The 24,210-nt window shown below is 34.2% G+C and overlaps 2 protein-coding genes across 3 annotated transcripts; both read left to right on the top strand.

Annotated features, from left to right (window-relative positions):
• The first annotated feature begins 1,370 nt into the window (after positions 1-1,370).
• On the top strand, positions 1,371-8,784 carry LOC148614627 (uncharacterized). Its single transcript, XM_088588856.1, has 4 exons — positions 1,371-1,547; positions 6,067-6,178; positions 7,766-8,200; positions 8,649-8,784. The coding sequence occupies exons 2-3, from the start codon at positions 6,091-6,093 to the stop codon at positions 8,125-8,127; spliced, it is 450 nt and encodes a 149-aa protein (XP_088444982.1). The 5' UTR covers positions 1,371-1,547; positions 6,067-6,090; the 3' UTR covers positions 8,128-8,200; positions 8,649-8,784.
• Positions 8,684-23,641, top strand: LOC148614626 (uncharacterized). 2 transcript variants are annotated; one of them, XR_015923739.1, is made up of 3 exons: positions 8,684-8,817; positions 9,788-14,525; positions 17,198-23,641. XR_015923739.1 is itself a non-coding variant. In XM_088588850.1 (2 exons), the coding sequence occupies exons 1-2, from the start codon at positions 8,730-8,732 to the stop codon at positions 13,912-13,914; spliced, it is 4,215 nt and encodes a 1,404-aa protein (XP_088444976.1). In that variant the 5' UTR covers positions 8,684-8,729; the 3' UTR covers positions 13,915-15,654. The 2 variants fall into 2 exon arrangements, 1 of the variants encoding a protein (XP_088444976.1); XM_088588850.1 differs by lacking the exon at positions 17,198-23,641 and having other exon boundaries at positions 9,788-15,654.
• Positions 23,642-24,210: the final 569 nt, after the last annotated feature.

Here is a 24,210-nt window from a genome sequence, read left to right as displayed (position 1 = left end):
TGGGTTAAGGTGTAACTTTTTGTACTTAAAGATAAAATTTTACACTTCTTGTGAGGTTTAAGAGAAATTTTTCCTGATAATTTTTGACTATATGTGTTTTGGTAGGTGTTATACTTATGAATTTGGGTTTATTTGTGCTTTCTTGTTGCTAAATGCTGTCTAAATAGAATTATTACTATCAATTTGTACTTAATTGGTTCCCTAGAATAAGAAACTACTTAAAGTTTTGACAATTTAATGCCAAGGCATGAATGCGGTACAAGTCCATATTAAGTGAAAACAGGAAAATTTGCTTCTTTAAGCAGATTTCCATCCAAATTCAACTCTAAGTCATCAACTTTTAACCTTTTTTATACATATTTCATGTATTTGAAGCAAAACAACAACAGCTTTATCCTCTTACATGTGTTTGGAGGGATTTTTGTATTTTTATGAAAAAAGGGGGAGGGTTTGTCAATTTCAGGAAATGTCGGGGACTTAGTCAGTATTTTGACCCTCTTTTCAATTAATTTGCACTGAAATGATAATTTTGCACTGGTTTTCCGAATTTAGACCCACTAAATAGATAAAAACTTGGTTTATAGGCTTATTTGAGAAGAAATATGAAATTCTGATTTTTTGTCTTTTCACCATAGAGTTTGTATTGAGATTGGGAACTTTAAATCTGGATGTTACATGAAACTATGCATCAAATATAATTTATTTATATATCACGGTGATCGCTATATCATACTCTGTAAGAAAAAACAACTGAAATCTGAAGATTTTATTTCTGTAATAGGTATAATACCACTATTGAGGGGAACCAGTTGCCTGCACATACCAGAAAGTAGTCCGTATAAAACAAAGTAGTTCTTAGGATGCATTGTATATTGTTGTGATTTAGCCAGTATATGCAAACTTGGTATCATCTGAAAGCTTATCATATCAGGTACACACTGAATGCAACAGTTTTGAACTCTGATGTAGAGAATAATTTATCAGAGTCTAGATCTTAAACCCATTGATTGTCAAATTTCCAAAAGGAAAGTAGTATTTTTAGTACCTGTCTACTTTCACTAAACCGTTCTTTCTTAGAAGCCATTTAAGGTATGCTGCAAAATTTATGAGAGAGTCTTTAAAGGGTCCCCTCTATGATAAAACCTGTTAAAGTTCATATTAACAAACTTTAAAAAAAGATTGGACCTTGAAAATTGCTTAATCAAGATAGGAAGTAATGGGACTTTCAATAGTGATTTTACACCTTGATAACCACTTTCGCTTTGCAATCAGATTGGTTTTTTAAAAAAAGAGACACATGCGTGGGTTAAGGTCACCAGTAGTCGCATGCTTTACGGATTTATCTAGGTCGATTTCTTTATCTTGCAAGATAATAGATATATACATGTAGACACCTATTACATGGATGTAACACATTTTATTTGTGGATACATGTAAAAAGGCAACATGTAAATATTCTTCAAAGCTATTACAGTAAGGTATTAAAGTCTTAGTCTTGCTATACTTGCGAACATTCTTAATTGTTGACTGTGGATATTGCTGTGATGGTAAGTTATACATACAATATAGGTACATTGTCGAAAAATATTGAAGATATGTGATGAGGCGACGGAACGGGTAGGAAATGCGAGGCTCCACCGTCTCTAAAAATAGAACGCAGGGGTCAGACTTTAGTTTTTCGCATATATCTCTTAAACCGTTTGGCTAAGCCAAATTTTGACGGGGTAATAGTGTTCTGCATGATGAGATCTACCTGCGGTCAAATTTTCATTTAAGTCTATTAAGCCGTGTTGGAGTTATTGCCCTTTTCAACGTTTTTTTGCTATTTTTAATGTTATTTCTTTCAAAACTCTTCTCCTCTGACACCACTTGACCAATTTGTACCAAACTTACTTTGAATATTTCTTAGGGTATTGTGCATAGAATTGACGTGACGATTTTTGATCCATCGACAAACATAGTCACCGTTACTAAAAATAGAACATAAGGGTCAGACAGTTTTTCGCATATATCTCCTAAAGCGTTAGGTTATGCCAAATTCTGACTGTGGTAAAAATGTTCAGCATGATGAAATCTATCAGTGGTCAAATTTTCATTTTGATATGTTAAGCCATGTTGGAGTTATTGCCCCATTTCGACGTTTTTTTGCTATTTCGAATGTTATTTCTTTTAAAAATCTTCTCCTCTGATACCACCCGACCAATTGGAACCAAACTTAGTTTGAATGTTTCTTGGGGTATTGTGCATAGAACTGATGTGAGGATTTATGATCCGTTGAAAAACATGGCCACCGTTACTAAAAATAGAACTTGATGGTCAGACAGTAGTTTTTTCACATATATCTCTTAAACCGTTAGGTTTATCCTATATTCTGACAAGGGTAAAAGTGTTCAGCATGTTTTTTATCCGTTAATCCATGTTGGATTTGTGCTTTTTTAATGTTATTTCTTTCAAAAATATTCTCCTCTGACACTACTTGACCAAATAGAACCAAACCTGGTGTGAATTTTCTTTGGAGCATGGTGCGTAGAACTGATGTGGAGATTTTTGATCCGTCAAAAACCATGGCCGCCGTTCCTTAAAAGAGAACATTGGGTCAAACAGTAGTTTTTCGCATATATCTCCTAAACCCTTAGGTTAAACCAAATTCCGACAAGGGTTAAAGTAATCAGCATGGTGAGATCTATATGTGGTCAAATTTCCGCCTGAATATAGCTGGAATATTGCTGCTCGGGCGTTAAACCCCAACAAACAAATAAACAAACAAATTTTCATTTTAGTCTGTTAAGCCATGTTGGAGTTATTGCCCTTTTTCGACATTTTTTTGGCTATATTTAACGTTATTTCTTTCACAAATCTTTCTCCTCTGACAATACATGACCAATTGGAACCAAACTTGGTATAAATGTTCCTTGGGGTATCGTGCATAGAACTGATGTGGGGATTTTTGATCCATCGACAAATATGACTGCTGTTACTAAAAATAGAACAGGGGTCAGACAGTAGTTTATTATAAGGCCTTTAAAAGTCTTCAGGAGTCAAGGTAGTCGGTTGACTCCTTGTAAGAGTTATTGCCCTTGAAATTGAAAAATGACAGGTTTTTTTTTACAATTTCAGCCAATTTCTTGAAATCTATAATAGATAGGAAGACACTTTCTTTTCTTTGAAATGATCCTTATGATTGTCCTACGAAAGTTTTTATAGGTCAAAATTGTTGGAAAACTCTTGTTAAATTTATTGCTTTTGAAAGACAAACCTTAACCAGGTGAGCGATCCAGGCTTCTGAGAGCCTCTTGGTAATGTTATTTTTAAAGTTATCTTTAAAAAATCTTCTCCTCTGACACTACTTGACCAATTGTAACCAAACTTGATATGAATGTTCCTTGGAGTGTCGTTCATAGAACTGATGTGGTGAGTTTTGATTCGTCGAAAAACATGGCCGCCGTTACTAAAAATAGAACAGGGGTCAGACAACAGATTTTTGCATATATCTCCGAAACCGTCAGGTTTATCTAGATTCTGATATGGATAAAAGTGTGCAGCATGGTGAGGTCTATCTTTGGTCAAATTTTGGTTTTAAACTGTTAAGACATGTTGGAGATATTGACCTTTTTCAACGATTTTTGCTATTGCCATCACTTGGCGTCCGTCGTCGTCCGTCGTCGTCGTTAACAATTTTTTAAAACTCTTCTGCTATGAAACTACTTGACCAGTTGGAACTTGGTATGAATGTTCATTGGGGTATCCTGCATAGAACTGATGTGGGGATTTTTTTATCCGTCGAAAACATGAGCGCCGTCTCTAAAAATAGAACGCTAGGGTCAGACTTTAATTTTTCGCATATATCTCTTAAACCGTTTGGCTAAGCCAAATTTTGACGGGGTAATAGTGTTCTGCATGATGAGATCTACCTGCGGTCAAATTTTCATTTAAGTCTATTAAGCCGTGTTGGAGTTATTGCCCTTTTCAACGTTTTTTTGCTATTTTTAATGTTATTTCTTTCAAAACTCTTCACCTCTGACACCACTTGACCAATTTGAACCAAACTTACTTTGAATATTTCTTAGGGTATTGTGCATAGAATTGACGTGACGATTTTTGATCCATCGGCAAACATAGTCGCCGTTACTAAAAATAGAACATAAGGGTCAGACAGTTTTTCGCATATATCTCCTAAAGCGTTAGGTTATGCCCAATTCTGACTGTGGTAAAAATGTTCAGCATGATGAAATCTATCAGTGGTCAAATTTTCATTTTGATATGTTAAGCCATGTTGGAGTTATTGCCCCTTTTCGACGTTTTTTTGCTATTTCGAATGTTATTTCTTTTAAAAATCTTCTCCTCTGATACCACCCGACCAATTGGAACCAAACTTAGTTTGAATGTTTCTTGGGGTATTGTGCATGGAACTGATGTGAGGATTTATGATCCGTTGAAAAACATGGCCACCGTTACTAAAAATAGAACATAGGGGGTCAGACAGTAGTTTTCGCATTTATCTCCAAACCGATAGGTTTAGCCGAATTCTGACATGGGGTAAAAGTGTTCAGCATGATGAGATCTATCTGTAGTCAAAAGTTGGTGAAAATCTGTTGACCCTTGTTGGAGTTATTGACCTTTTTGGACGTTTTTTGCTGTTTTTAATGTTATTGTTTAAAAAAAAAATCTTCTCCTCAGAAACAACTTTACAGAATTCAATGAAACTTGGTATTTTTGTTTTAAAGGGCATCCTTAACAAAATAACCATTTGGATTTTTGATCTGTTATAAAGCATGGCCGCTGTTTCTAAAAATTGAACATTGGAGTCAGACAACAGATATTTGCATATATCTCCAAAACGGTTAGTATAACCAAAATCTGACATGGGGTAAAATTATTTAGCATGAAGAGATCTATCTGTGGTCCAATGTTGGTGAAAATTTGTCGATCTATGTTGGAGTTATTGCCCTATTTGGACGTTTTTTTTCTGTTTATGATGTTATTACTTTAAATAATCTTCTCCTCAGAAACTGCTTTGCAGAATTCAATGAAAGTTGACATTTTTGTGTTATAGAGTAATCAAGGGAACCAAGGTTATAGCGGTAATCAAAAGAATGTAATCCAGGGGCAAAGACCAGACATGGAAAACAGACATACACAACAAAGAACATAAAGTAACTAAAACCATACATACAAAATAACAAAAGCAAATGAACAACTCGGACTCCACTAAAAACTGGGAGCATGGACCAGGTGCACCGGTAGGGTAAGCGTCCTCTGCTTTTCTATAAACACCCGCCGAGTTGTTTATAAAAAGTCAAGTCCGGGGTACTAAAAATAGAACATAGGGGTCAGACAGTAGTTTTTCGCATATATCTCCAAAACCGTTAGGTTTAGCAAAATTCTTTCAATAGCTGAAATGATCCAAACTAGGACTACAAAGTTTTCAGGGATAAAAGTTGTCAATTACTCCTTGTAAGAGTTATTGGGCTTGAAAGGGGAAAATGACTTGTTTAACAGTTTTCAGTCAATATATTGGAAACTATGATCTTTCAAATGTTGCAAAGATCTTATGATAAGTCCTACCATAGACTTCTTGAGTCAAAATTGTTTGACAATTTCTTGTTAAATTTATTGCCTTTGAAAGGCAAAATTCAACCAGGTGAGCGATTCAGGCTGCTGGGAGCCTCTTGTTTTATACCATTAGAAAGTTGAGACATTGAGAAACGATTCTTGTTTACTTCATTTGTGAAATCCCAGTACGACTTAGATGTTCGAAAAAATGAGTCTTAAAAATCTGGCATTTTCACTCCATAGGGTGTTGATTTGACTATCCAAGAAATTATATTTTGCGAAAATTGATTCGTAAATGGGGCTTTAAAAGTACCTGAAAATTATTAAGTTGACGAGTCGGGGTGTGCGGTAGACCATTCGAAACCACAAAACTATTACTGTGCTGGGTCCATTTAATATTCTCTAAAGAATTAAGAAAAATAATAATTTACGAACAATACAGTCTTTCGTCTTTTTAGTTGTATCTTCTTTTTTTTTCTGGTAAAACTATAGAGCACACTTATGTACTTTCAGAGAGAACTTTAGGTGGATATTTCAATGGCTACAGCGTACGTCCAATTCAAACACAACGTGTCTGATGAGATAAAAGCTGAAGTAGTTAAAATACCTTCGACGGGAGTGCAAGGTACATATAATGTGAGATTTGACAATATTTCAAAGAATGTAGTTATCCCAACTTCTGAGTGGTGGAATTTATTGCTTTTTCTGCCAGTCTATTTATTATACAGATATGCGCTTTTTGTCTAACTTCAATCGTAAGGAAGTCCTACAATATAATTCAGCAAAAAAAAAAAAACAGTTTTGAAATTGTATCTTGTTTTAGGAATGGCTGGTATATTTTTTCGGTCTTCGGAGAAATAACCCCAATCACGTGGTGCACACTAAATAACCTGTCGCGAATCGATTATATATTTTGTAGATTGGACAACCCTGCTACTGACCATACTAGATTTTCAACATGAAATTTAAAAAAAAAATGCTGAAACTAAGAAATTACCTTTAATAAAAATGTTTTATCCACAACACAAAACAAAACATGGATATGCCAGGGTCAGACTCGGCCTAAAAACTTCCCTTTAACAATGAATACATACATGTACATGTAGTATGACTGTCTTGTCAGTTGTGGTATAGACTCTACATACAGACATAATGTATGGTTATAAGATACATAAGGTTTACTGTTTGTTTCTTTTGTTTTTTTTAACCCAAAATAACATTTTCACCATTAAGCATCTTGCGGTTTCAGCAGATTTGTTTTCCATAAATCAGAAAACGCGAAATATGTAAATGTTTGTAAATTACCGACTGAAATTGTTCCGTTTAGATGAAAAATGTCGGAAGTTAATTTTAGCGATTGTGTTTTTTTGCAATTTTCCTGTGTCTAATTTTCACAAATGTGAATTTTAGTTTCTTTACCGATTCTGATGAAAATTTCGGACATTAATACAATTTTTAAAAATGGACCTTTCTAGTGTTCAGAACCATACGAGAAGTTACCCAGGTCCTTTGCAAATTTCTTTTAATCGAAAATAGAAATAAAATATGAGGCAAAATGTCTCTATCTCTAGACATGGAAATTATGGCTTATTTTCCTTCTTGCATCTCAGAGATTATCATAGAAATTATATGAACTTATTTTGTCGTCTTCCTTGTTTTTATTCAATGAAATTGATAATAGCTTAATTAAGGAGCCATTCATTCTCTGTGGGGATTTGAAAATACGGGCATAAATTGGTAATATAAACTGAAATTGCCTTTTTTGTTGGCTGTATGTATTTATCTTGACATTTAAATAATAACAAATGTTAAGATATTTCACCCTCCCCCGTTGCCATGGTATCTAACCAGTTCATCTCCTTCAAATAACTTTGGAAGGTTATATGAAACTACATTCTGTCCGACTGGTCATTTGTCTGCATGTGCGCAGCTTCTACTAAACTGTTCAATTTCTTAATTTTACAAGATTATATCAATTGATTATATTTCAACATCCTATGGCAGATATTTCATGCATTTCAGGACGAGAACGATTGACAAATCGAACAGACCCTGCTATGCATGCACTAGTGCGACACGCTGAACTGAATCTTTATCGTCCAAATCGATTTTTTTAACCTTGCCATTACAGTTTTTTATGAAACTAAATTTTGTCATATCTTATATCTGTTTACTCTATGCCCGTATGCTTAACTATATCTTTAAATTTCAGTTCCAAAACCTGATTTAGATGATGACAAGAAGAGGTGGCTTGTCGTCGGGATCAGTCTTCATTCAGTTTTGTCTCCAGTTCTAAGATATTACATTGATCCAATAATAACAAACTTATATACCACACTGAAACAGTCGAATAGTATCGACACACAAAACTACCCAAAATATCTAAAAAAATACCCGACAACAAACAAAGTTGACCTAAACTATGAAGCTATCAACAACAATAAATCCCTGGCTTGGGTCAGAGGAAAAAAGGATTTAAGGAGTTATGACTTTAACGTACAAAATTCTGTGGACTTTTCCAAGTTGTTCTTACAAACACACATGGCCCAGTATACAGGCTTCAATGACACGTGACCAATCTGCACTTCTCGGTCTTATCATTAATATCGATAAATTTCCACAAAGTGTCCAAGCTGTTGCCCGACAGGTATGTATCTTATTTCAGATAGTTAGAAAATTAAATGTAGCTGCGGGTAAGGATAATTATACTCCCCGCAAATGAAGTTTGAGGGTATATATAGATTTCACCTTGTGATTATCTTTCTGAACTATTTTATAGGCAGCTTGTAGCATTGTTATGAAACTTTGTGGGATACAATTTAACCACATGGAGATGTGAATACTGTCAGAAATTATTTATGTTTTGCACAAAAAGTGTAGAAATGTCGGCTGTTGGAGTTACGGTTTTTTCAGTATAACTTAAATTTTATTATTTAACGGTATTATACGTTTCATTATCCACTGGTAGTTAAATAATCACATATTAACCAGATAAACAAGAGTACACGTGACATTTATTTTTTTTCTCAGTACAAATTGAATATCACGATAAAATGATTAAATGATACTTTACTAAAATAATTGATCAATTGTAGATCAGGCAGAGTTTAAGAAATCCGTGGGCTCATTGTAATTTTGGAGATTGGGACAATAACAAGTTCACATCTTCTTTTCAAATGATGTTCCAGCTGATTAAAAATCTTAATTTACCTCCTACAGACGAAGCGAGGGTCCTTGGCGAACTTAACAAATGGGAAATAAATGGTAGGTGTGACAAGAGGGGTACTCTTAACAAGAAATTTCTCTTAATATTCGATCCACACTTTAACTCCTTTTACTAGAGAAATCAATATGATTATCATCGTCGATCGTTACGGTGTATCCATCTGTGCTATGAAAACTGATTTGTTCAACGTGTCATAGTTTTCCTTTCCTCTTTCGGCTACCCCGGACTTTACTTTTTATGAGCAACTCGGTGGGTATTTTTAGAAAAGCAGAGGATGCTTACCCCACCGGTGCACCTGGTCTATGCTCCCAGTTTTTAGTGGAGTCCGAGTTGCTTATTTGCTTTTGTTACTCTGTATGTATGATTTTAGTTACTTTATGTTCTTTGCTGTGTATGTCTGTTTTCCATGTCTGCTTTTTGTCCCTTGATTACATTCGTTTGATTACCGCTATAATCTTGGTTCCCTTGATTACTCTTTCGATGCCGCCGTTTAGAATAGACAATTTTCAAAATTATTGACATCTGGAAAATATTCAGTAAGTGAAGATGATTAAATCAACGCAAAATGATAGTGATAAAAGAGTTAATTTTACTATATCTGTGCAATAGATGACCATGTCCTCGTAACCGTATTTAGCTATAGATAAATATAAGATTAAGTGACCTGTTCCATGAGAAATAAAGCATTTCAATATACATATGTATTAACGAGTCTAATAAAATTTGTTGTAATTTTTTTTCTTAATTCACATCCTAAGGTATGATACACAAACAACCTATACTGTCATCATTGTATCTCCATTTAAATGTAATTTTTGTCTTAATGTTATATTTAGAGTGTAGTTCTATCTACAAAAAAACTAGACAGATGGTGATTCCTCAAATCACTGTATGAATCACTGTCTGGTTTAAAGGCAGAGCTGCACTTTAAAGATTTTAAAATACAGCACAAGAAGAATGTGGCATGACGGTACTAGCAATATATTTTATTTTATTCTTCCATTGCAGGAATCCAATTTCTTCAAGGAACAACATTAGGGCTTGATTTACTTGAAAAACTGAAATCACAAACCACTTCGTTAGCAAAGTATGTTCTCCAATTATCCGATGATGTGGGCTCAGGTTTTATTCAAGTCGAAAACGAACTAACAGGTATCCAAAATGAATTCAAATCTGTTTTCAAAAGAATTCAAGATACCGAAAATGCACAGTCACAACAAAAACAAGAAATTTATGATGTTCAAACAAATGTCTCTTATTTAAAAAAAGAGAATATTGAAATGTCAACTAAAGTCTGTTTTATGCTTAAGGAAAATGAAAACAGAGATTCTAAAATAAAAGAAATAAAAGATGAAGTAGAGGGAATGAAAGAAGATATCAATAGAATAAAGTACACTTCAAGCAAACGACCAGAAGGCAGGGTATACTTTTACCCTCCTGATCGTAACCAAAACTTTGTTGGACGCAAATTTGAACTTGAATTACTGCAAACTAGATATCTGAAACACAAGGAACAACATTATGTGCAGGTCATATCAGGATTGGGCGGGTGTGGTAAAAGTACACTTGCTGTCGAATTTGCCTGGCAGTTTCAGGCTCTTTATCCAGGGGGAATTTTCTGGTTCTCTGCTGAATCAAACGAAATTTTAGAAACTTCGGTCTCAAAATTAGCAATTGATGTGCAATCCATTGGCAACAACTCCAAACGGACTCTGTTTGCAACGCTGAAATGGCTTTCGTCACTCGAAACGAAATGGCTTCTTGTTGTTGATAACGTTGACAGCGACGAAATTTCTGGAAATATGAAAGAGGTGCTGATGGGGACATGGAAAAGAAACTCAAAAGGTCACATTCTTATAACTTCACGGAGGGAACCAAATGAAGTTGAGAATTCCCTAATGATTGATCAAGAAAATTGTATAAATTTGGATGTTTTGTCTCGTAAAGAAGGGGCAGTCTTCCTAGCTTTGCGTACAGGTATAAGTAATACTGAAGAGAAAGACACAATATTTGACTTGGTAGAAGAATTAGGTGGGTTACCTCTAGCACTTGAACAAGCCGGAGCTTTCATCAGGGTAAAAAGATGCACCTTTGGACAGTACATGGAAAGGTTCTCAAAACAACGACAGAAATTACTAAATGCATTTAAGGTAAAGACTCAATTTGAGATTGGGGAAAATCGCCTTGCCGTTAAAACAACATGGCTTTTAAACATTGAATATATCCAAAAACAATCAAAAGACGAAGGAATAGGAAATTCTGCAGTAAAAATAATGGAAATTGCATCGTTCCTTTTTCCCGACGACATACCTGTAGAAATATTAAATCGAGGTTCTCCAGATTTGGAGGATGAAGATCTTGAAAACGCTTTAGAAGATGAATTAGGTGTTAAACAGATAGTCGAAATACTCACTAGATTCTCTCTGTTTCAACAGTGTGGAGAAGATACTCTTTCAGTTCATAGATTAGTTCAAGAAGTTGTTCGTGATAGTCTGAAAGACCAAAGCTACGTGGCAACAATCCTGCAAACTGCAGCACGAATGATAAATAAGGCTTTGGAAAATACAAATTCTCCATATGATATACTCTGCAGTGGGAATGAAACAGGCAAAAATTTGTATCTTTGGAGCAAGTTAGCTGCGAATGCCAACGCATTAAAAGCCCATATCTCCAAATTACCAGCTAAAATAAGCAGCATACCATCTTTTCATTTGAATCTGGAAATGGCCAATTGTTTTCATACATCTGCAATTTACCATAGCTTACATCAGCGTCAGGACGAAGCTTTAGCTGACCAAGAACAGCTTCTGAATATTGTCTCTGCAATCGAAGTTTCAGAAACAAAGTGTCAGGAATATACAACAGTTAAAATACCACTTTTAGAAAAAGAAAGGAAAACAATACAAGATAGCTTATCATTTAAGTTGATGACAGATCAAAGCTCAAAGAAAGAAGGGATTCCGCCAGTATCAAATATATCAGGAAAATTAAGAAAACTGGGAGACGAAGCGTACAAGGAGAATAGATTACACGATGCTATTCATTTTTATACTGAATGTATAAATGCGTCACTAGAGCATCGGTTAGATATAACAGTGGTTCTAAACAGAGGAACTCTTTATTTAAAAATAAATGAGTTTCAACTTTCTTTAGACGATGCTGAGAAATGCATAGCTATGGATTCCAAAAACTGGAAAGGATATTGCTTGAAAGCATATTCTATTGCAAGTATGGTCAAACATGGGATATTACCTCCTGAATTTGAGATGGTGGGTCTGGCATCAGCAAGCATAGCAGCCGAGTTAAATAAGGATTGTCTGATTGAATATCAAATGAAGATAAACTATCCTATTGTCGTGTACAAAATCATTACATGCCGAGACGATCTTAGCGACAGTATTTCTGCCTTAGATGAAAGGCCGCATACAACTATTTTGTTAAAAGCGGGTAGATATTTTCTAAATAATGTTCAGACTACAAAAAGTGTTCAGATAATAGGCATTGAGAATGGTGTCGAAATATTTTCAAAGAATAGTTTTCAAATTTGTCGAATTCCTGATGAAGCTTTTGAAATACAATTCAAACGTGAAAAAGTAATCCATTTACATTTTGAAAACCTGTGCTTCGTCAAAGGTAGTGGTCAAGTTTTTGTAATGGACAGTGCAATTGCTACATTTTACAAGTGTAAAATATCGAGCGGCGTTAAAGGATGTGATGATTTTCCTAGATGTGACGGAGGAAAGGGCTGTAAACGCAGCCCTCCTTGTTCCAGGGCTAAAATGGAAAAATTTGTATTTGCAAATAGAGCCACTGGAATTTGCGGTTGTGCTGGGGTGTGTGCTGTAAACGGTGGAAAGGTTGTTATAGATAACTGTGTATTAGACAGATGTGGAGGGGGTGGAGTTCTTGCATGCGGAGACGGTGCATTGCTAGAGATAAGACATTGTACGATACAAAACATGAGACAAATGGGTGTCGAAGCAAGGGACGGAGGCAGATTATTGGCTGAGAACAATGTCATTATAAACAACCAGTTTCATGGTGTCGCTATAGGACCAAGGGGATTTGGAGAGATTAGATCAAACGTTATTCAAGGGAACGGCCACGAAGGAATATGGTGTGGAGGGGTTCTTGATGACGCTGATATTCCAGGACTGTTCAAAATGACATCAGAAGAGGCATCAGTAGCTGTCATTTTTGATAACATAATTATACAGAATGGTTTATCGGGACTTTCATTTGATGGAGGGTCGTTTGAGGTTTCTGGAAATAAGATTGTTGATAACTGGCTGTGGGGCATGATGATTAAATCGAGGTCATCGACATATCTTGTTGGTAATGATATTTACGAGAACAAGTGTGGGGGCATCCGCATCGGATTAAATTATTCAGCCTTAGTTGTTATCGATGGAAACACAATACGCGATCACACCGGACCTGACGTTTTTGCATTAAATTCTCCTGATGAGTTGATTGGTGAAAAGATCGCTAAGACATTAAAATTAGCTGAGGAACAGACTATGTATACCAGGCCTCCTATTGTTACAAATAGGAATGTCAGAAGAAATAACAACAGGGGCATTCAGCATCCGAAAAAGGCGGTTGAAGTATTCAAGGCCTGCTGTTCGTGTTTCACTTCTTCGATCAAATTACTAAAATGTACCGGATGTCACGTGGCGACGTATTGCTCTAAGTTTTGTCAGAAAAGGCACTGGAAGAATCATAAGTATATGTGCAACATTTTAAAGGATAAATACACAATAAAGATAAAAATGGCAGACACACATTCAATGAAAGATGGATTTCAAGTGCGCACGTTTCACCATTCATTGGTAGGAATTAGAGAAGGTCCACCACCGGATTCCAAAAGCACAAAACCATTCATAGTGAAAGTGCAATCCGGGCAAGAATATGGTCCATTTGATCCAAAAAAGAAACTTTGGCTTTATGATAGAAGTGTGACCCTTGATATAAGATTCAATAGTCCGGAGTTGTATTACCTCATAAATGAATGCGGAGTTTTAGCTGGTGAAAAACTTTCAACAAAGAAGATATTTTGCTGGGCCTCTTTTCAAGACAAGGGTGCGGTTCTGAACATTCATACAGAGAATTTGCCACCATTTCAGACTTGGTAAAATTGTTTTATCGATGCAAGCAGTTCAAACAGTTAAGCATTGATTGATTCAACGTTCTGAACTTTATCTTGATTGGGCCTCGTTTTCGTCTATAAGGCTTCTGTAGTATTTTATTGATATTCTTCTCAACCATGCTTTGAAAGATATAAATTCATTGATACTTATATTGGTCACGAACATTCAGAACAGATACAGTTGCAATCACTTCTAACCTCTCTTCGATCCTGTCAGGATTCGATGTCATAGAACAGTTCTAAACAGTCAGAAACTGTTCTAATCCGCAACACACCTTGTCAGGACTTCGGACAAGCTCTGTCATAATATGTCATGGGTCCAAACACCCTCCTGTCAGGAACTGTTCTAAGTAGAACAGATACGTGGATTTCCTGATAGATTCTGACAGTCATTAGCTCGAGAATACTTCTCTGACTCTACATGTACGTGCGTAGCACCCGAATCCCGATTCGTGCGATGTGAAGGAAGCCTTGCTATGCTTAAACTTGATTTTGTTTTTCAATTTTTACCCGATTTTTATGTATGGGATGCAGTACCAACAACAATTATTGCCTGACTTTGGACTGAATTCTTTTTGGTTGCAGATCTAAACACCGGTATGATACAGATTACCTATATATAAAAATAATATGTCGCATACACCACATGATAGTTATATTGAAAAATTTAGCATTTTAGTCATTAATTTTAGACCCTCGTGGAAATAAAAAGTGCTCGCACTCATACATTTTGCAAGAATATAACATTTCTAAAGAATTTAGACACAAACTAATGTGTCGCAGCCACCACATGATATTTATATTGAACAAATTACCATTTTAGTCATTAATTTTAGACCCTCGTGGAAATAAAAAAATGCTCGCACTCGTACATTTTGAAGAATTTTGACTCAAATTTATATATCGCAGCCACTATATGATAGCTATATTAAAAAAATAGTATTTTAGTCAATAATTTTATACTCTCAAGCAAATTAAAACTGTGGGCACTCACATATTTTGCAAGAATATGACATTTTTGAAGAATTTTGACTCATAAAAAATGTGTAACAGCCACCACATAATAATTATACTGAAAAATTATTCATATACATGTACACATTGCATTTTAAATTCCTGGGATCAAATCAAAAACACATAATATATATACATGTATAGGATATACATTGCACATGTATTTAAAAGTACAATTTGTATAAACTATAAAACAACTTGAAAACTCATAGCATTTGTAAAAATATTTTTTTTATCAAAATTGTTCACAAAAATACCTGTAATTTACAAACACTAGAACACCTTCTCAAACCTTCAGGATCCATCTGTCGGGGCGGATCAACACACTTTGAAAATGAGGAGTAGCAGCTTGGGTTCCTCAGAGAAAGGGGTGCTAGGACATTATATGCCATTTTTGTCAATTTTACACATGAAAATTACAAATTTTATCATAAAAAGGAGAGATGTCAACCCCTTGCACCCTCATAAACATTACAACTATACTTACATTTTTTGTACATCACAAAAAAGCGTACATTTCAGCTCCGACAATCCATTATTAGAAGCTCCCAACATTCTCAATAACAGTAAGATCAAGGATTTTTATAGTCATGATAGTAGTCTATATGTAACTCCTTGGTAAGATTGACTAAAAATTAACACTTTCGAACCTACATGACCCATCTTGTAATCGTAGACCTTAACAATATATTAACAACTCAAAGAGTGCACATTGCAGGTCCAAAAATCCGTCATTAAAAACTTCCGATATCTTCTGGGGAATGTTTGACCGGGTTGCTTGAATAACCGAAAACCTCGGTATTCACCGAAAACCACATTGAAAATCCGAAAACCTAAATAAAACACGTTTTCGGGTGGGATAATTGCTCACTGTGTTATTTAAACACACTTGCAAATAAGATTATTTATTGTATTAGTATTCCAACACTTTCTAGCTACCTAACGAAGGTCTGTTCTGTAATAATCAATATGGCGTCAGTACTTTGAAATTAGTCAATTGTCCTTCCGACGCCATATTGGATAGTTAGAAACTGTTGAAATATACATAAAAACAATTTTTTTCACGAAAAAACTTCATAATTGTATATTTATATAATGTAAGAAGCAATTATATAACAAAAAACGTATTTTATTGAGGTTTTCAGATATATACACCCGGTTTTCGGTTTTTCCATGTAGTTTTCGGTTATTGGAGGTACCGTGTTTAACCTGCGTCAGGTAAATTAGAAAAAAATAGTTCTGCTCGCTAAGACAAAATTCAAATAGTGTAAAATAAGCGCATAATCATAGAAATATTTTAATTCAACATATATTACAAAAGCTTTAATGTCATAATACTTGTTCCTGGATTACATTCTTTTGATTACCACTATAACCTTGGTTCCCTTTATTACCCTTCCATGTCTTACGAAAAATAAAAATCACATATTATACTTGACACTGGGGTGTGGATAATTGAATGATCGGCGGCGGAGTGACATACTAACGTAAACTTTGTAAGGTGGAAAAGGGGGAGGGTAAAGAGAACAGACCGCAGAATATTTAGGCGGTTCCATGTGGCAATATCCCACTTCCGGTTGAATCCCACTTGCCGACAATCTCTTAGTCAAGTTCAGCCTATAAATAGCCTTACTTGACAAAAATTCAGCATTTTAGTCATTAATGTTAGACCCTCATAGAAATTGAAAGTGTGGGCACTAATACATATGCTGGAATATGACATTTTTGTAGAATTTTGACAGCAATATATGAGTCACAGTCACCCACATGATAATTGTATGGAAAAAATAAGCATTTTAATCAATAGTTTTAGACCCTCAAAAAATGAAAAATAAAACTGCCTGCACTCATACATTTTGCAGAATTCATACTGAAATAATGGTGTCACAGTCAGTAATATTAAACTAACATTTTTAGTTTCTACATTTTCTACATACATATAAGACTATGTAGGGAAATTGGAAGTGTTATCACTCATATTCTTTGCTAAAAGTGGCATTTTGAAGAATTTTGACCGAAATATTTAGGTATCAGTCACCCATTTAATGCAAAATTGTCAAGTTTAACATTTTTAGAATGATTTGTGACCGTTATGTTATTAAAAGTAGATTCACTCAAAAATACTTAGTCAATCTTAAACTTCGTGAGAATTACCGAACATCTGAAAGTTACCTGTTACGACTTTTATACACTTAGAACAGAAACACAGACCTTTAATTTTATAATTAAATAATTTGATTTAATCAATATTACAGGTGTATGACAGAATGTAAAAAAATATACATGTAAACAATGATAATTGTTGAACGATGATTGACTGGACCGTGATCGACGAAAATTGGAACATGAACAACGATCGAGTGATTGTGGGATGATGATCACGACGAGCTCTCTACATGTAATTGGAAATTCAATGTAAATTTTGAAATCAAGGTTTGTTTTCTAATCGGGTTAGCTAATTTATATTAGTCACACAGTTTCATTTATTAATCGCGGACTTCCTGTTCTAAATTACGTCACACAGAATAGAAAGATTTAGTGTCAGGTACTGTCCAGGGGTATAACAGTTTAGAACAACCTTTCGTATTTTGTTTGTCACGACCCAGGACAGTTTCTGTCGGTGAATAGGGCAAAATGTGTCCTGACCCAGGACAGCCTCTGCCAGACCCTGTCAGAATCTGTCAGGATTTCTGTTCTATCTGCTGTCGTAGAACAGAAATCCTGACAGATTCTGACAGAATTTAAGAGAGGTTAGAGGTGATCGCAACTGTATATATCAGTTAATAACGATTTATGCGAATGGAAAATATTGATCCTTTGTCGATGTTTATCATAATGTACAATAAATATTAATCCATATCTACTAATCAGCAATCCAGTTTTTGCTATGTAATGCATTTTGGAAAATTGATTCCAGAAAGAGATGAATAAAGGAATGATTACTTTTGTCAGTACCTAAAATTGCAAAACAAATCTTGAATAGACAGAGTAAAATATATCATTGTAATAGGTCACCTTTATTCCCCAAAAATATATGATAAAAAAAGAGAATCAATTACAATTTAACAGAGTAACGAAAATTCAAAAGCTTTGTTTTATCCTGCCTTCTGTACGTCTATTTATATTTCCTGTACACACAAGTTTCCATTAACCCTTTAAGGGATTTCAAGGAAATTTATAGTTATTTAGGACATCATACGGGGGAATATAGCAATTGAAGCATTACCTCAAAGAGAGATTATCCATCTTAGAATTATAAGTTGCGAGGCTTAAGTTTACAAAGTCCACCTAACCGACCCATACAATTAATTACAATTAGAACTTAACTTGCAATCATTATTTTCAAGTTTACTACTATATAACTTCAGTTTGTAAAAAATATTTTTTCTTTCACTGTTACAAATATAACCGTAATTGTTAGTTTTTTTTTCAAAAGTTTTCTATGGTATTTCATTGATTGATTTTATCTTATCTGTAACGTATATTTGTGAAGAATATTGACCTTTAAAAGTGTAACCAGATGGTTTATGTCAACCAAAGGTAATTAGGTTGTACTATACAATTACATTTAGACGCACTGTTTCGCATACCAGGTTGACCCGGTCTAATTATGTAAAACTTAAAATTAAATGTTGAAATTTGGTGGATATATTGTTTAAATGTGGTTAAGCATTTATACATAGATAGATGTAAAGGTAATATATATGTAATGGTTATCAGGTGTAATTTAAATAAAGAATGGTTTTCGGAACGTTTCAGTTCCCTGCCGTATTTGGTTCTCTCCTCAGCGTCAACTGACTAATTTTCAAAATACATTTTTTTGTCGCACGAACTGTAGGAACTAAAATTGCGAGAAAATGAATCGAAAAGGGTGTTATCATTTTCACCCCTTTTCCACCACTTCCATGCATGCTTTCATCCAGTGCTAGTGTAAGGTTGCCTGATATTAAAAAAAAACCCACAGTATTTGGCTGTTAGTTTTGGAAAGATACCCCTTATTTGTACTAAAACTCAGTAACATTTTTTTCATTATGTTACCATGGCTACTGGATTTTATAACAATAATCACTAAATTAATTATTAATCACTTGAACCTCCACTTACCAAGGATTAGAAATATATGTACTTTTTATGATAAAACACTTGAAATTTCTGCACGGTCTGCCTCAAAACAGCTATATTTCAACAAAATGAGACCAAATTTTCAGAAATAACCTAACTGTATAGTACTACCTTAAGTCCAATAAACCGAAAACGAAAATTTATTAAAATAATTATACAACCGCGAACAAATTTGTCGAGTTTTAGTATCCTGTCGTCGTCGTTCGTAGACAATCCTTTTTCGGACCATGACTTGGGTGTAAATGATTAGACCTCTATGAAATTGTTCCACAAGATGCAATGCACCAATTTAAAGGCTGGGACTGAGTTTTAGTGGTTGTCAACTGGTGACCTCTCTTTGAAATAAATGGTATCATGTTGTTGTCATTGTCGTCCGTAGACATTTCATCTCCGGATAATAAATTGAATATAACAATATAGATCTCTATGAAATTGTATCACAAGGTGAAAAATAAGGCCAATCATTTTACACAAGTTAAGAAATTGTAAATAACACGACTATCAGATGAAAAAAAATATTATTCGATGACACACTTTATAATCTAAATATGAGTTGCTAGTTTTTTTGTTTTTTGTTTTGGCTGTTTTTTTACAAAGAGACCAAATTTTGTCTCCCCTTCGACGAATGTTTTCTGACGACGGCGTTCACGATTTTAAGATTTTAATGTAAAATTTTCTAATTAGGTCATTTTAATATGAATCTCTTTTGATAGGCCAATCATATATGATATGTAGCTCCATTAGCATCACTGTATTACTGTTATGCATCTGTTTCTTTTATATGAACCCACAGTGACGGTCAATTGACTTCGAAATTTCATATCAAATTTCAATTTTTCATGTTGAGGTTCCTTATAAGTTCAGTCAAATTTGAATCATACATGCTAGGTCAACCATATTTGGTATGAAGTTGAATTCGGAACACTACATCACAATTCTACATCCGTTTCATGAAGTTGTCCGCGCAATCGTGGTCTATTGATTTTTAAAGATCTTTGGGTTTTCCCCAGGGTTCTTACAAGAAGGGCCAATTCGAAGAACAAAATATTAGTATCAGAAATTTTCATTAGAATCTGTAAAAGTTTTGACATTGTTACTCTATTTTGTGTACAGTGTACATTGAGTCGTGAATTTCCTATGAAGCACATTTGCAACCAGTAGAATGTACTTTGTTTTGCGTACTGTGATTTAAGACAAAACAGTATCTATAAGTGCAACATGATTCGTAATATGCTTTAAGGTGAAAATTTAACTTTTGACGAAAACAAAATACAACACATAAACATAAAACTTTAAATGGCTTATTACAAAGAACTTTTCGTATAGTGTTCATAGCCCGACTGACTTTACAATAGAACTATTCATAATTAGTGTAATTATTTATCTTTCGATTCTGACTATGGCAATTTTTTATTTCTTGTGTTTTTTTTTGTTAAAATGTTATCAGTTTCAATAATCGATTATTCTCATTTTGTCACAGCAAGGATCACATTATTTTAAACATCTAATATGCCGTTGTCTCCCGATCAGTCAAATATATTATTGATTCGTGACGTATTTAAAAACCTATTACTTTTCGATGAACGAAATATATATTGGGGAAAGTTGGCCCAGGTCCTTTCAAATTTAAACTTTTGTTTTAATTTTAATGTTAAGTTTTTCAAATAACCTAGATTCTGGCGGAAATCAAAAGTGTCCCTTGGTAACTGTTTCTCCACTCGATTTCATATAGGTCTAATACTACAAGTCTATAATGATTTTGGGTCAAGACAATTGGTCGGTAATTTGAACTCCGATGGTTTTTTGCTGTTCTTATAATGAAATAACGATATCTTGCAAATCTTGCAAATCACGATGTTCAAAACATATACAGTGGTGTTTATGTTCCAAATGGTCTAACAAATTTCACTTTAAGCGGTTGTTTGATACAGGAAGGGCCCGATAGATTTGACATTAACACAGAAACTGTGATGGAATAGACACGTTCCATTTAATGGGTCGAGCCGTATTCCAGGTTCAAAATGCTGAGCAGACTATTTAAACCGAAATCGAACGTGTTAGGTGATAAATCCTTACCAGTGAATGAAAAAATTCGTTCCCTAATTAGTTGTCTGCCATACACAAACCCAGAGAGAAAGCTGAACCACAATTTTCCTCTACTCAATTGTGTTCTGACTCTGTAGGGAAAGATTTATCTCATCTAGTTTGTGTTGTATTGCGCGTTTTGAAAAGCGACATCTTAAATGTACCTTTGAAGTCTAAAGCAGTGGTAAGTCAGCCTATACAATTTTCGACTGGTTTCAACAGAGTGACATGAGAAAATAAGAATATATAATTGTTCAACCATAACGTATGTAGTAGTCGTACGTAAACAACAATTTCATTGAATCCCCACGAGGCTGAAATGATTATTCATTCACTTCTTGAATATTGATGGAAAGAAGGGGCTCATGACAAGTGACTTTCAAAGTTTTCTGTCATGCACAGAATTTTGCCCTTGTCAAGGCTCATACCACTGTTACAATGATCACACACATGTTAGTGTACTAGATGATGATGATTAAAAAACCATTCTGTACATGAACTTAATGGACCTTTTTGTATGCTTGACAGACAGTTGTTTTCTATGGTTTTGCAGGCACCTTTAATTTGGATTGTTTTCACTTGTATTTGTTGTGGTTTGTATGGTGTCTCAAATACATAATTTTTTTTTCATAGTCATAGTTTGTCATTTTCAAGTATGACAGGCAAAGTTGCTTTCCCTCTTTTTTTTATCATTATATAGAAAATGACTCATATTTTTTGCTTTTATATTTTCAACTTTCTCATGTCTTGTAAATAGTTATGTGGGACCAACGTTGTTAATTTCATGTTGATATGAATTTTGTTGAAAGTATTTGTGTTTTGCAATACCATTGAACCTTGTGCATATCTGTTTATTATTAGCAAAATTCAGTCAAGTAAAAATGCACTTGATGCTGTCTTATGATATCTATTTTGATCTTTGTCTTAGTTTCGTTTTTACACTGATTTAGTTTATTTTTGTAATTTGCGGTCCTTTTTGTTACCCATATGCAGCTTTTCGTTGCATTGATAAAGTTATTTTGCATGGTTCTAATGTTTGTCATTAGCATTAATTTTGTTTTATGAGATTAAGCTTTATACATCTTTATTGTTTAACTATATTTTTGCTTGTTTGTGAGTGATATTTTTAATTTGTACATAGATTATCCGCAGTGTGTGTAGCCACACAGCGCTCAGCCACGGGGCAACCCGGCGCGTCCCAGTTGATGGATTGGGGATCCCATCTTATTGTGGATTGTCAGGTTATACGATATAAAAAAATATAAGCCTGACCGCGAACCAACGTGTGCTATGCATAATGAAAAATGCTGAACTAATGCAGAGTAATTAATTATTCATAAAAATATGTAGTTCCTTGTATGGACTCCTCATTGTACAAAAATAATTCCAAATCATCTCCCAAATATACCGAAGATTTTTTTTTTTAATGCTGGAATGTTGTATCGACAACAAATTTGTTCAGTGTGGTGGACACATTTTTCAACAAACAGTCGGCTTTCCAATGGGAACTTATTGTGCACCTCTACTTGCTGACCTATTCCTTCACTCTTATGAGGCTGACTTATAGCTGATCTGATCCAAAAGAACATCGTTTAGCTATATCCTTTAATCTCTGATTCTGCTATACAGATGATATATTATCGTTAAACAATCCTAGTTTCGGGAATTTGATACATCACATCAACCCCAAAGAACTTGAGATAAAGGATACGACAGACATTGTGAAGTCAGCCTCATATGGAGTTTTCATATCACAACTCATACGTTATGCCGAAACTTTTTCTATCGTGCTAGACTTCTTACAATTAGGCTTCTAGAATAGGGTTATGTTACTACAAGATTAAAGTCGCCACTACAGAAGTTTTATGGTCGTGGATCGTTACATTATATCCATCTGCCCTATGAATACTGATTTGTTCAAAGAGTCAGTTTTCCTTTTCCTATTTTGTCTACTTGACTTTTTACAATAGAATTACAATAAAACGTGTTTTTCTAAATTTAAATGCAATATAACTATTAACTCGCTCTTTTGGTAAATATGATTTGAATTTGAAAGCAAAAATGCCCTTTTATTGTCTATCAGGTCTTTTGAATTCTCTGATATCAGGTTTTGAAATGCCTGATTATGCTCCCATAGGTCAGCTACAGCTTCATCCTTGATTTAACAGCATGACGTTTAAAGTAAATACAGTCGAAATCCAAATCAGTCTTTTTGCTGCAAGCAATATATCGTTAATTCTCTCCTGTGATTCTACTTTGTCGAGTTTTTTTTTTGTTAATCTTTTTTGTATGTCTTTGTTCTTAGACAAGAAAAGTTTGCTCCAGACCTTGTTTCCGCACCAACTAAGGAAATATTTACGTCTCTTTCTTCTATTTCGTTGTATTTTTGGTTGGTAGAAATTTTGTTAGCTAGAATAAGATTATCCTTTCAAATTTTCAGAGCATAAATTAATGTGTATTACTTTTATAATTAAAAACGCATATTTTTTCTAGTTTTAGTTTGGTGTATTATGCATTCTTCAATTTGCAATATTTTTTAGGTCAGAAATTTTATTTCAAGCCTGGTGCAAGTCAAATTATTTATTTTCATCATAACCTTGTTTAGATTATTTATTTTCAACACTCATAAGAGAATCTGTTTTTTTTCCTATGTATGTGCATATCCGGGTCACCAAAATCTGTGATTTGGGTTCTATATAAATGTATGTGTTACTTTGAGAGTGCAGACCACGACATTGTCCAAACTTAATGTAACATAACACTGAAAAGAAACAAAAAACCATGCAGAAATGTATATCAGTACAAAAAAAAGAAGAAAAAAACAAATTGGTCAAATTTAAAGGAGACATGAAAACACTTGCAACTGAAATTCACGATCAGTACCATAAACAAACATTCAACTATCTCTGGAAAATGTTTAGAGGCACTTTGCTTAAATCTATAGATGAAAACACCCCACAAAAAAGGAAAACAAGTAGAAAGAAACAACCATGGATTGACAACAAACTCAGACTAAAAATTAACAAATCAAAACTTCGATATAGAAAAAGAAACAAGAGAA

Source organism: Perna viridis, chromosome 6, assembly GCF_037379345.1.
Source record: "Perna viridis isolate PV_CMFRI_1.1 ecotype Kerala chromosome 6, ASM3737934v1, whole genome shotgun sequence".
In the NCBI taxonomy this organism is placed as follows: Eukaryota; Metazoa; Mollusca; class Bivalvia; order Mytilida; family Mytilidae; genus Perna; species Perna viridis.
Note: the sequence above shows the minus strand (reverse complement) of the source record. Positions and strands in the feature narration are given on the sequence as shown.